At 38.6% G+C, this 14066-nt stretch overlaps 2 protein-coding genes across 2 annotated transcripts in view; one reads left to right on the top strand and one right to left on the bottom strand.

Annotated features, from left to right (window-relative positions):
• The window catches only part of CMSS1 (cms1 ribosomal small subunit homolog), a 380184-nt gene that overhangs the window by 246639 nt on the left and 119479 nt on the right, over positions 1–14066 (bottom strand). The gene's annotated exons all lie outside the window — the stretch shown is intronic.
• The window catches only part of FILIP1L (filamin A interacting protein 1 like), a 112981-nt gene continuing 110354 nt past the window's right edge, over positions 11440–14066 (top strand). Inside the window, exons 1-2 of the mRNA XM_042955246.1 lie at positions 11440–11975; positions 12703–12876. Coding sequence (XP_042811180.1) covers positions 11733–11975; positions 12703–12876 — 417 coding nt within the window. The 5' untranslated portion in view covers positions 11440–11732. The remainder of the gene's footprint in view (positions 11976–12702; positions 12877–14066) is intronic.

The raw sequence follows: 14066 nt of genomic DNA, 5'->3' as shown, positions 1-14066 counted from the left end.
AGAATTGTTAGGAATATAACCTGAAGCACACCCTCCCTCCCACCCCCTCCAACTTTCATTCCCCTCTCTGAAGCCTTGTCCATGCTCTCCCTACAAGGAAAAATACCATTAAGGAAATGTTTCAATGATTTTTGCTGAAAATAGAAGAAAAAAAATAAAGGTGGCCAATGCTAAATTAGGTTATCTGGTTTTCAATGTGTCTTTTTTTAGTCATCAGATAGCTTTACTGCAGTTGGCTGAGTTTAGTGTCTTCAAGTGTGGGTGGTTAGGGCAATAAAAGGAAAGACATTTTTTATTTTTTTATTTTAAGAGAAACCAAATAAAATCCTCAACAAGATTTTTTTCCCTAATGTGGCCATGCTAGTACAACCTGGCTGTTTTGCTGGGCACTATTAACATCTATTTATAGCCAGTATTTTCATAGATGAATCACATTTACCATGAGACAGTTAATATTAAGGGCTCAACCAGCTCTGCTGAGAACCCCATAATCTTACTACATCTCTTTCCATTCCCCTTGGAGGGAACTAAGTTATAGCTTAATAGTTCCATGTAGAAAGATGGGTAAACCCAAGTGGAAATGTAAAGGTAGCAGACAGCCTGCTCCCTAAATTCAGCAAAGTATGGGATGTTAAACACATTCAAATTTTAGGCCCTGGCTCACCGCCAGCTTTGTCCCTTAGAGATGAGCATCCTACAGTCAGCACAGACTCCCTATGCATTGTGCAGCCATCTCGCCATCAGAATAATTCACCTCTCCATTTTCCTACCAAACCAAGTTTAAATGACACCACTGTATAAAATGCCACATACATAAAAACAGCTTTAATGATTGTTAAATGTGCTGTCAAATAAAAAGGAGGTGGGTAGAGGATGTTCAGTTCATTTTACGTGTGTATGTGGGGGTAAGGTCAGGGTATACATGATCAAATATTTTCAAGATCAGTGATACTAACTGGAGGTTTCTGATAAATCCTGGGGATCTAGAGTCACTTCTCCCCACAGCGTGTGCACATACACACACACTCTCTGAACTTTGTAGAGGCACCAGCACTACCCTGATACTGATAGCCATTTGTCTTTGACATTTCCTATGAGAGTCTCCACCCTTAATTTATCTTTACCAAGACTTTTCTTAACAGTCTTTACTTCGGGCTAAAACTCTTTAAGATTAAATAAGATAATATAAAACACTTAAAACAGCACTTTGCCTATGGTAAGAGGTTTATACATACCAGCTACTTCTATTAGTAGTTTCTCAGTACAGGCATACTTCAGATATATTGCAGGTTCAGTTCCAGACTACCCCAATGAAGTGAATGTTGCAATAAAGTGAGTAAAATAAATTTTTTGGTTTCCCAGTATATATAAAGTTAGGATTATACTATACTGTGGTCTATTTTTTTTTTTTTTTCCCGAGAGAGAGTGTGTGTGCATGTTCACAAGGGGGGGGAGGGGTAGAGAGAGAGAGAATCCCAAGCAGGCTTCGGGGTTGTCGGCGCAGAGCCTGATTCAGGGCTCAATCCCATGAACCATGAGATCATGACCCAAGCTGAAATCAAGAGTTGGACAGTTAAGTGACTGAGCCACCCAAGTGCCCCTATATTGTATATAGTCTATTAACTGTGCAATAGCATTATGTCTAAAAAAGTAACATACATACCTTAATTAAAAAATACTTTATTGGTAAAAAAAAGGCTAACCATATCTGTCAGCTTTAAACAAATTGTCATCTTTTTGCTGGTAGGAGGTCTTGCCTTGATGTTGATGACTGATGACTGATCAGTGTGGTGGTTGCCGAAGTCTAGGATGGTTGTGGCAATTTCTTAAAATAAGACAACAATGTTATCACATTGATGGACTCTTCTTTTCACAAAGGAATTCTCTGTAGCAAGTGATGCTGTTTGACAGCATTTACAGTAAAATTTCTTTCAAAATTGGAGTCAAGCCTCTCAAACCCAGCCACTGCTTTATCAACTAAGTTTATGAAATATTCTAAATCCTTTGTTGTCATTTCAACAATCTTCACACCATCTTCACCAGGGGTAGGTTTTATCTCTAGAAACCACTTTCTTTGATTATCTATAAGAAGCAACTTGTCTGCAGTTAAAGTTTTTTCATGAGGTTGCAGCAATTCAGTCACATCTTCAGGCTCCACTTCTAATTCTACTTCTCTTGCTTATTTCTACCACATCTGCAGTTACTTTCACTACTAAAGTCTCAAACCTCTCAAAGTCATCCATGAGGGTTGTAATCAACTTCTTCCAAACTCTTGTTAATGTTGACGACCTCTTCTCATCAATCATGAATGTTCTTTTTTTAAATTTTTTTAATGTTTATTTATTTCTGAAAAGTGAGAGAGAGAGAGAGAGAGGGAGAGAAAGAGAGGCAGAGACAGAGGGAGACACAAAATCTGAAGCAGGCTCCAGGCTCTGAGCTGTCAGCACAGAGCCCGACGCGGGGCTCGAAACCATGAACCATGAGATCATGAGCTGAGCAAAAGTCGACGCTTAACTGACTGAGCCACTCAGGTGCCCCAATGATGAATGTTCTTAATGGTGTCTAGAAACCTTTTCAGAAGGTTTCAATGTACTTTGCCCATATTCATCAGTGGAATCACTAAATATGGCAGCTAAAGCCTTATAAAATCTGTATCTTAATAAGATTTGAAAGTCAAAATTACTCTTTGATCCATGGGCTGCAGAATGGATGCCGTGTTAGCAAGCATGAAAGCAATGATCATCTCATTACATATCTCCATCAGAGCTCTTGGATGACCAGGTACATTGTCAATGAGAAGTTATATTTTGAAAGGAATCTTTTTTTATAAGCAGTAGGTCTCAACAGTGGGCTTAAAGTATTCAGTAAACCATGTTGTCAACAGATGTGCTATCATCCAGGCTTTCTTGTTGCATTTGTAGCATAATTCTTAAGGGCCCCAGGAATTTCTGGAATGGTAAATGAGCACTGACTTCAACTTAAAGTCACCAGCTGCATTAGCCCTAACAGGAGAGTCAGGTTGCCCTCTGAAGCTTTAGAATCAGGCACCGACTTCTCCTCCCCACCTATGAAAGCCCTAGATGGCATCTTCTGCCAATAGAAGGCTGTTTCATCTCCACTGCAAATCTGTTGTTTAGTGTATTCACCTTCATTAGCGATCTTGGCTAGATCCTCTGGAGAACTTGCTGCAGCTTCTACATCAGCACTTGCTGTTGCACCTTGCACTTTTACCATACAGAGATGCCTTCTTTCCTTAAATCTTATGAACCAACCTCTGCTAGCTTCCAATTTTTGTTCTGCAGCTTCCTCACCTCTCTCAGTCTTTATACAAATGAAGCAAGTTAGGGCCTTTCTCTGGATAATGCTTTGGCATAAGGGAAGGGTGTGGCTGATGTGACCATCTATCTAGACCACTAAAACTTTCTCCATATCAGCAATAAGGCTGTTTTGCTTTCTTACCATTCTTGTGTTTAATATGACACATTAAATTTCCTTCACGAACTTTTCTTTTGCTTTCACAACTTGGCTGTTTGGTATAGGGGTCTAGCTTTCAGCCTTTCAGCTTTTGACATGCCTTCCTCACTAAGCTTAATCATTTTTACTGAGATATGTGCAACTCTTCCTCTCACTTGAACACTCAGAGGCCACTGTAGGGTTACTGACTGGATTAGTTTTAATATTGTGCCTCTGGGAATAGGGAGGCCTGAGGACAGGGAGAGATACAGACAAATGGTTGGTCAGCAGAGCAGTTAGGGCACACAAAACATTTACTGATTAAGTTTGTTGTCTTAAATGGGTCCAGTTAGTGCTACCCAAAATAATTACAAGAGTAATAGCACTGACTACAGGTCACCATAACAATATAATACTAATGAAAAGTCCTGAAATATTGCAAGAATTACCAAAATGTGACCAAGAGACATAAAGTGAGGAGCGCTGTTGGAAAAATGGTGCTGACAGACTTTCTTGACAGATCTGCCACAACCTTGAATTTGTAAAGAGCGCAGTATCTGCAAAGCATAATAAATGAAATGCAATAAAATGAGGTACACCTGATACCATTCTTCTAAATTTCTAGCCAGATGAATCATCTTTACAATGAAGTAGTTCCTACTCAGAGCCAACCAGCTCTGCTGAGGATTTCATGATTTGATCAATCAGTGAATCCTTGCTGATGCCCAAATCTGTTGGGCACTGGGGATACAGACATAAACAGGGGGCCTTTGCTCACAAAGCATGAACAATAAATCTATTACCAGGTACCATTACTTTCATTTTACATTTGAAGGCTCAGGGAGATTTAGTAACTATGTGTGGTCCACAGCCACAGAGCTAACATACTGGAGCTGTGATTTAAGCCCAGATCTAACTGCACAATCTCATAATCCTTTTATTATGCTATGCCTATGCCACACCCAAGCCTAAAAATAAGCTAGAACAAATCACCTAGCACAATACCTGGATAGCAGGAGTTCATAAATGTTTGTGAATAACTTAATGTTGAACTAGGATTTTTCCTTTACTATGTATGCTTTCTTATAAGATCCTAAGTAGATATAGCATAGTAATGTGCTGGACACTTTGGATCCAGGCTGCCCAAGTTGGGATGTACTACTTGCTAGTAGTATGACCTTCAGCAAGTTACTAAACAGCTACAAGCCTCAGTTTCCTTCTCTGCAAAATGGGGATGAATAACAGTTTTGTGAACATTAAATGAGTTGATCAAAGGAAAGCATTTAGAACAGGCCTATATTTGTTAAGTATGGAATAAATGTAAGCTACAACTATTACTAATATTTTCTTCCCTAAATCGGAGTTTTGCTCAGCTAATTCAATATAGTAAGTGATCAAGACCAAAAACAATTTCTTTTATTGAGGCTTTTCCAGGTTCCTGTATACAAGTTAAATATCCTCTTCTCCAACATTCAGACAAGAAAATAAACAGGTACATGGAGACTAAACTATCCAAACAGCACCCAAGTATGTATAGTATGCAACTTTTGATATATAAAATTAATAAAGAATGATTAAGAAAATGTAACTTATATAGTATAGTAAGGAGTTGACTAGAAGTTTGTGTGTGTTGAAGGGAGGTGGTAGATTGAATAGGTCACTATTTATATTTATCCATTTCTTTAAATTAAGTAAATAGCTGCAAATTCTTTACTTGTCCTTCTCCTGCAAGGACACATCTTTACCAAGACCCACCATGATTTCAACCAGCTTAAACTTAACCAAGAAAAACTGACCGAGGTCACCACACAGGAAAACAAAACAGAATCTGCTTCTCAGGGCCAAATGAACTGTATTTGTATCCATAGATACAAGACAACAGAGAATCACATAATTCTAAAGTGGGAAGCCCCAGGACCTCAGAGATCATCTAGTCTCAGGCCCAAATCCTGCTGTCAGGGGATCTGTTAGGGGGTGAGGAACAGGATAGAAGTCAAGGAAAAGAATCCCTGGTCCTTGTTGCATCCTGAATCACCTCTTAGGGCCAACCTATCCCAATGTCTTCACTTTATAAGTGACAACCCAGAATCTGGTTATTTAAAATAGAGCTGAGATCGGAAGCCAGGTTTCCTGAATCCCAGTCTATCACTCTCTTACACTCCTGAGGGCTGCCATTCTACAGCTATGATAATCACAGATAACAATGCATTGGGCTGTGTTAAACTGGCAACTAAGCAGGATTTCTCCTTGCAAAACCATCAGGCATTAGGTCACTGCCAGCACTTTATGAAAAGAGTAAGGCATCATTATTTGGTATAAACAAAAGCAACTTTCCATTCGGTTTTTTTTTTTTTTTTAACCTGAAAATCCCAAACCACTGTTGCTATTACAAAATTTTTCTTTTCCTCAGTACACACCCCTGGGCCAAGCACAGATGCATTAAAATTTTGCCAAGAGAAACAATGAAGTCACTGATAATACAAAGCATGAAGTATCATGAAATTCATGTCTTTGTTTTCTTCCTCTTGATACTTAATTACTTCTCATTACTGATCATTTTGTGGTTGTTGGCAGAAGGGCAAGGAAACTCCACCACTGTAAACATGCGGAGACATATAACACCTCAGTAGACCAGAAGTCTGCTCATGATGGGTCTGTTCACAAATGCAATGTGTGTGCCATCAAGAACACTGATGCTACCAGCTCCGGCCCCCAAAGAGGATTAGCAGTTTTTGAAAAACCCTAATCACTTTAAAAAGAATAAACAAAGTGTCAATATATTTCAGGTCATTTCATGTTTATCACTTATAAATGTCATCACTGCCAAAGGATTTGTGGTCTCCTGGCAGATTTCACTTAACTCACCTTAAAAGTGAGGCAAGGGAAGCTGGGATGTGTACAAACTTTTAATCAAGTTTTCTGCAGCAGCTTGGCTTGCCTTAAACTCAAAGGGTACTCATGAGCAATGGTTAGCAAACTACTCTGCTAAGCATTGCTTAAGCTTACGCTAAGCATAAAATGAGATTATAGAAACTTCTATAATCTTGGAATTCTGGAAGGCATACCTTGGATAAAATCTGGAGAAATCCTTACTGATTAGCAGCAGAATACAAGTTGATGCTTATCAATAGGCTATTGTTCCACATACGAATATGTGGGTAAGAGAAAGCACAGGAACGCATCATAAAAATAATTAAAAAACAAACAAACAAACAAACAAACAAAAAAACCCAAAGCCTCCACAAAACCTTAGCTTCTGAGAAACTAAGAGAACTAAATAGATTTTACTTCTTTAAAACTAGACATTTATTCAATTTTCTCAAAAATCTGGATCTGTAAGTGTTGTAGACCTACAGTTTTTAAAACATGGCTGTAGTTTACTTTTCCCATTCCTCTGCAATGTAACCTTACAGCTGCAACCATCAAGAGGTGAAATCTACTACTCCACTTCTTAAATTGGGGCTGGCCTTTGTGATGCTGTCTCACCAATAAAAACGAGACCTTAAAGTTTCAGCTCTCATACTTTTGGAATGCTGCCCTGAGACCACCATGTGGAGAAATCTGGTCTAGCCTACCAGAGCTTGAGAGCCCAGTGGAGCAGGAGTAGAGATAAGATGATCCAGCTGAGGTCTACTAGCCCAACTGGCTGACAGACAGATATGTGAATAAGGTCATCTTAGACCATCCAAGCCCAGTTGAGCTGCAAGATGACTTAAGCCACAGAATGACCCACAGAATTTTGAACTATTGTTGTTTAGCTGCTAAGTTTTGGGGTAGGCCACAAAGTGGAAGAAGCAAACCAGTCACCTTGTGGAATACCCATTATGTATGAAGCACCAGGTCAGATACCCCATGGGAGATGCCAATGGAGATTAATAATATTGGACAGAAGACATGGATGGTCCTGTCCTTCATGTGTGAGTAAATCTATAAATAAAGTGGCACTTAATTATCTATTTTATCAATTTTTTAGTGCATGTGCTGTTGAAGCCAGTACAATATTTATTTGTTTTAAATAGATCTAGGCTATGTTAAGAACCTTCCATTATTCCTATAGGCCAGAGCAAGGGTTCTCCTGGGATGTTTAAGACAACTCAATGGGGTAGGAGAAAATAATTAGATATATAATTTTTAACTGATACTTTTCATTTTTATTTTTGAATGTTTTCAAAAGGTACATTATATACCAGTTTTCATAAGGTACATAGCACATACTATGCTAATGTATATACATTATTTATAAACACATACATATAATGGGGTTTTCCACAGTCATATCTCCCACAGAACCTCAACCTTCCATCCCTACACAAAAATATACTTCTCTATGCTTCGCTTTTCTCAAATAAATGAATTCTTTCTTGGCTATCTAGGGAAGAATCTGTGGTTACTACTACCCCAGATGATTGTTCATCTGTACTGTAATTACTTAGCAAGGCTATAAGTATGTTTCAGATAGGGTGTCTATATTCATTCCACAAAGTATCTGTAACTGTTTGCCTTTGGCAGTACAGCATAATGGCATTATGGCATGAATTTTATGAGTACAGGTTCTGCAGCCAGGTTGCCTGGATTCAAATCGCAGTTCTGCCAGGTACTAGCTGTGCAACCTTCAGTAAGTTAGCTGTGCCTCCATTTCTTTACCATAAATGGAGAGAAGAATCTTACCTACTCCATAGAGTTGCTGCAAGAACTGAATGAGTTATGTAAAATGCTTAGAAGAATACCTGGCATGTAGTAAGTGTTCAATAAGTATTAGCTATCATCATTACCACCACCACCATCTTTCAATTTCCAATGTCTAATAGAGTGAATGTGTGATAGAGGGAAGTGAGAATGATAACTTGTAGAGAAAACACATTATGTGACTCGTAAAAATTTGAAAGTGAGTGTTTCAAACTGCAACTTCGAAGCAAAGTGTTTCACTAGTTATCAGCTGACGTTGGCCTACTGCTGACAAAACATATAATAATATGTATATATATGTATAATATGTATACATATTATATATATTACATATATATAATATATATAATATATATAACACATAATATATATATCATATATATTAACAATATATATTATATATCATATATATTAACAATATAATATATAATACGTATATTATATATAATATATATATAAACATATAAATATGTATATTTATTATATAAATAATAAACACGTAAGACAATAAACACCTTCAAGTTCTGCTTTTATAGCTTGATTGTTATGGGGAGGCTTAAAAAACAAATTCTCAGCTGAAAATTCTTACTGGGATTATTTCCTTAAGGACTGTCTTCTAACTGTAATCTCTTTCTTTTGGAAATTATCATCCTCTGTAGCATTTAGATTTCTGTGGATTTCTGTAAGACGCAGATCCACAAATCTGTCTCTTCTAAATATACTACTGATAGCCTATGCTAGAAGAAAGGCACACTGGCAAGAATCGTTATATACTATAGGGGAAAGGGGTCATAGAGATCACCTCCCCATCTCCCTCACTTCACAAATAAGGACACTGGGCTTACAGAGGGTCAATGTTTTAACTAAGTCCCACAGGTGATTTGTGAATAAATTCTTTTCTTTTTAAAAAAATGTTTATTTTGAGAGAGAGAGGGAGAGTGTGAGTGGGGAAAGGGCAGAGAGAGATGGAGAAAAAGAGAATGTCAAGCAGGCTCTGTGCTGCCAGTGCTAGAGCCCAACACGGGGTTCAAACCCACAAGTGGTGAGATCATGACCCGAGCCAACATCAAGAATCAGATGCTTAACCAACTGAGCCATCTGGGTGCCTCATGAAATAATTCTTTTCATTTAACTTCTTGTTCAGTGCACTTCTCATGATCCCGGTTTTAGGAACTATTTCTATAAACTTTTAAGTAAAAGTGTATCATTTGTATTAAGGGAAGCAAGAAAGCCACACCATAAATAACCAACAAAGCGCATGACACACTTTCAGTAAATGCTTGTTGAAGGATGGATGAGGGATGAACAAGGCCTAGCTGGCTGGCTCTGAAGTCCTCAAGGTTTCTAAACTATTCTGACACTCAGGTCTCTCAAGTGGTGCCAGCAAATTGAGGCTGGTGAGAATTATTTTTCTTTTCTTTTAATTTTTAATGTTTATTTTATTTTTGAGACAGAAAGAAACAGAGTGCAAGAGGGGAAGGGGCAGAGAGAGAGGGAGACACAGAATCTCAAGTAGGCTCCAGGTTTTGAGCTGTCAGCACAGAGCCCGACGTGGGGCTCCAACTCACAGACCTCGAGATAATGACCTGAGCTGAAGTCAGGCACCCAACTGACTGAGCCACCCAGGCTCCCCTAAATTTTTAATTTTTTTTTTTAATATTTGTTTATTTTTGAAAGAGAAAGAGAGACAGAGTGCAAGTGGGGGAGGGGCAGAGAGCGAGGGAGACACAGAATCGGAAGCAGGCTCCAGGCTTCCAGCTGTTAGCAGAACCTGATGCAGGGCTCGGACTCACAAACTGATATCATGAGCTGAGCTGAGCTGAGCTGCGCTGAAGTAGGATGCTTAACTGACAAAGTCACCCAGGCATCTGGAGATTTCTTTTTTTTTTTTTTAATGTTTATTTATTTTTTGAGAGACAGACAGAGTGTGAGCAGGGGAGGAGCAGAGAGACAGGGAGACACAGAATCCGAAGCAGGCTCCAGGCTCTGAGCTGTCAGCACAGAGCCTGACGTAGGGCTCAAACCCACAAGCTGTGAGATCATGACCTGAGCCAAAGTCAGACGCTTAACTGACTGAGCCACCCAGGCGCCCCCCACCCCCGAGAATTATTTCTTAAACAGAGTACCCAGCAAAGACACAAAGCTATTCTTGTAATCTTTTCTTCCCCCTTCTGTATTCATACCTCACACCTCATTAGATGACAGAGATAATCAAATATACTTGCTTTTCTTCTTGAAATTTCTTCCTAACTATAAAGGCATATAGGCTCACTGTACAATTTGGGGAAATAAAAATAAAGTTAATAATAATATTAATAATAAAAGCTAATGTTTATTTAGGGTGCCAATTTTCTACCAGGCATGTTGCAAACATCTGATGTGTGCGGACATGTAACCCTCACAGCAACTTTAGGTTACAAACATTCTATCATTGTCATTCTACAGATGATAAAAGTGAGGCACAGAGGTATTAAGTAACTTCCCCAAAGTTTTACAGCCAACAAATAATGGAGTAGGGATTTGAACTCAGGCAGTGTGGTCCCAGAGTCCACGGTCTTCACACTCTTTTCTACTGTCACTGATCAAGTTTTGGTGTCTAATGCAAATTATAAGGAAAAAAAAATTAATTTAAAAATTGATAAATTCGACTAAATGTAGAGAGAACATACACTGTGCACCCCCAAAATCCCACTCCTATACCCTAAAGGAGAAATGTACACAGGAAAAAAAATGTAATATTCACTGTAGCATTTTTTCTAAAACTGAAAAAAATGCAAACAGTCTTTTCATTAAAAACCTCAAAGCTGGAACAATTTTTCTTGCTATTATAATTTGGATAATAATATAATCAGATGTGAGCTAATGTGTCCCTCAAATATGCATTTATTTTATATTTTCCATATTGGCCAACTACTATAGGCAGCATTGTCTCTTGTTTTGGAGATAAGTGTCCTAACAATAAATCCTTGACGTATCCAAGGATAGATCTGGGATTTTAGCAGAATGTCAGGGATACAGCCAGAGACCAAGGCTTCATTCCTTTAATATTGGACTTCCTTGTCAAAACAATGTAACCCAAAGTATTTTCTAGCAGTAATTCTGATGCTTCTATCTTAAAGCACCAAAGATTAAGAAATTTCAAAAATTTTTAAAGCTTCCAAAGGAAATACTATAATGTGAATCTGCAGAAACTTAGAACAATTAGCAAATTTACTATTTTACAATTGTGTTAAGTACATCTTAACTCCAGTAAACACTTGGGCTGTGGTTAGAGGCATGACCTGGATCCCGGAGATGAAATACTTGGTGGATGAAGTTCAAATATAGTCTGTTTACCCATGGACATAAGTGGCCTTAATCAAAGCAGAACACCTTTTTAAAATGTTGGTTTTAAAAACAGAAGTGTAAATAAAACTGTGATTTATGAATGTGCTAATGCCATTCTCTGCTGCAGACTTCAGAAAGATCAAGTCTTTGGCTGAGGTAAATAGAGCAAGAGTGCAGACCTGTTAAAGCAGTAATAGGTGCCCTTATTAAAACTCCACTTCCATTAGGAGTTACAAATTGTTTTCCTTCTTTTCAGGCTTTAAAGAATGCGTTCCAGAAGCAGTGACACAGAGGGCTCAGTCCCAAAGCAGTTTCCAAGACATAGTAAAGGCCATGGTTTCCAAGGGCCTGAGGACATGAAGCAGAGACAGCAAGACAAAGACCCCACCAGTGAGTCGGAGGCAATTCTTCCCTGTCCTAAGTCACACGGTGGTATCGGTCACCAAGGAGAGGACCTCTCAAGAGATGATCTATTATTTCTTCTGAGCATTCTGGAAGGAGAACTACAGGTCAGCTGGCTTACAATTATCCCTACATTCAAGGAGAAGGCTGCTTGTGAATTTGGTGTGTATGCTGCCACGGAAATAGATGATCTGTGGTTCATACCTGTATGTACATGAAAGAAAGTACACATACACATAATTCTCTTCTGCCAACTGGAAGGGCAATTAATCCTACGTAAAAGGGCTCTCATTATGACATGCAATTGGCAAGCAACACGTGAAAGATCACATCCTTTGTCCGTGCTGCTCATGAGCTTCAGTGCACAGGCATGTATGAATAATACCAGACGACTTCTGGATTGCTTTAAATAACAAAAGGCACTTTTATACCCCATGTGAACTGGCTCCTAGACTTGCCCTAGCATTATTAACCTGCATAAAAAATTAAAAACAGCTACTATACATATAGGAGAATCTTATTTCTTACCCTTGAAAATGTTACATGTCAGCCCATAGAAAGAGTATCATGTTATCTGCTTGTCAAACAGTAAAAAATGTTGAGTCTCCCCCATGTTGCACAGTGATCACTTTTCAAATATTATTAACGTATAATTAGATTATAAGAAGGATGAAGGGACATAGTTTTGCTACCTTTTGTAAAAGGCAATATAAACAAATATGATTTGTTTATATTTGAAATAGAAGAAAAAAGCACTCAATTCTCACAAGAGATCACTTTCAGAGACTGCTGGTAGATAAAGCAAGCTTTCTGAAATGCCTTTTGTTCCTACAGGCTCGAGATGAAGTCATAGGCATTTTAAAGGCTGAAAAAATGGACTTGGCTTTGCTGGAAGCTCAGTATGGGTTTGTCACTCCAAAAAAGGTGTTAGAGGCTCTCCAGCGAGATGCTTTTCAAGCAAAATCTGCCCCTTGGCAGGAGGACATCTATGAAAAACCAATGAATGAGGTATGTATCACATCGGGGTGTGCACCTGGAAGGTGGAAAAGTTCACTAGCCAGCCAAGCACTAGGCCTGGCAGGTGAGCATGACATATAATTCTTTTTTGATTATTTACAGTTTTGTGTTCTAACACATTTAAAATCTTCCCAACTAGATAAATACTACATGTTCTACAGGAAAGAAAAGGAGAATAAATCATACAGGATGTTTCCAGTAGGTCTGTTCCCTGACATGAGACTGAAAGCTGACAAATGCAAGAGAATTTCTCTCTCTCTCACACACACACACTCACATAGAGACACAAACACCCAGACACATACACACACACACACACACACACACACACACACACACACACACGGGATGGCACTTGTGGGAACTTGAAGGCTATACAGGCTATAATAAAAAACAGATAAAGCTCAAGCACAGAGGTTAATTTCTTTGAAAACACTGAGGTATTATGTCATAGAAATTCTGAGCATGAATGGAAATGATCTGAAGAACTGTCCAAGAAATGGAGTTTTAGAAAGCATGTATTTTAGATGAGTGCTATCCTCTTTTTCCTTCAAAAGTTTAATAACAGCAAAGATCTTCCCCTATCAAGAGTGCCCAGCAATGACAATGGCAGAGAGGAAAAGTCCCAACATGGCCACCACTACATGAAGATGTGGTACTGCTTGCTCTTTTCCTTGCTGACATTTCTAAAACTCTTTGGCATCCTTATTTTATTCTTCTATTTTCCTCCGAGACCTCAATGGAAAATTTCATAATTTTTCATTTTTATAAAAGGGAAACAACTAGGAGCATGAGTTAAGGCTGGAGAGAGTGAAAGCAAGTTTTGGACAAATTTCCCCCACATAAGCTCTGGCAACCTACCTCAGGACTGACCTCCAATGTCCTTGCTATTCTTGTCTTGGGTGTCTCATGAGAGAAGACTACTGTCTTGCCAAATTGTGAAGGAGTTTGGTCATGTGGATTTGCTTCTCTGAGGGGTGAAGGTGAGACCACCCAAAGTCTGTTGACTTGCACTTTAACCCAAATTTGAGAAAGAGGAGCTGAAGCTTCATTCAAGTCAAGAGTGTTAAAACCGTATCCTGGCTCCCAACATAGTGACTGTGAAACAGCATTGGGCACAAATTCCCCAACCCATATAAGCGCAAATGCAAACTGATGATCGCTGAAAATATCCTTAAAAA

The sequence above is a fragment of the Panthera leo genome, chromosome C2, assembly GCF_018350215.1.
Source record: "Panthera leo isolate Ple1 chromosome C2, P.leo_Ple1_pat1.1, whole genome shotgun sequence".
Lineage (NCBI taxonomy): Eukaryota > Metazoa > Chordata > Mammalia > Carnivora > Felidae > Panthera > Panthera leo.
The sequence above is the reverse complement of the archived record's forward strand: the minus strand, read 5'-3'. Positions and strand labels throughout refer to the sequence as shown.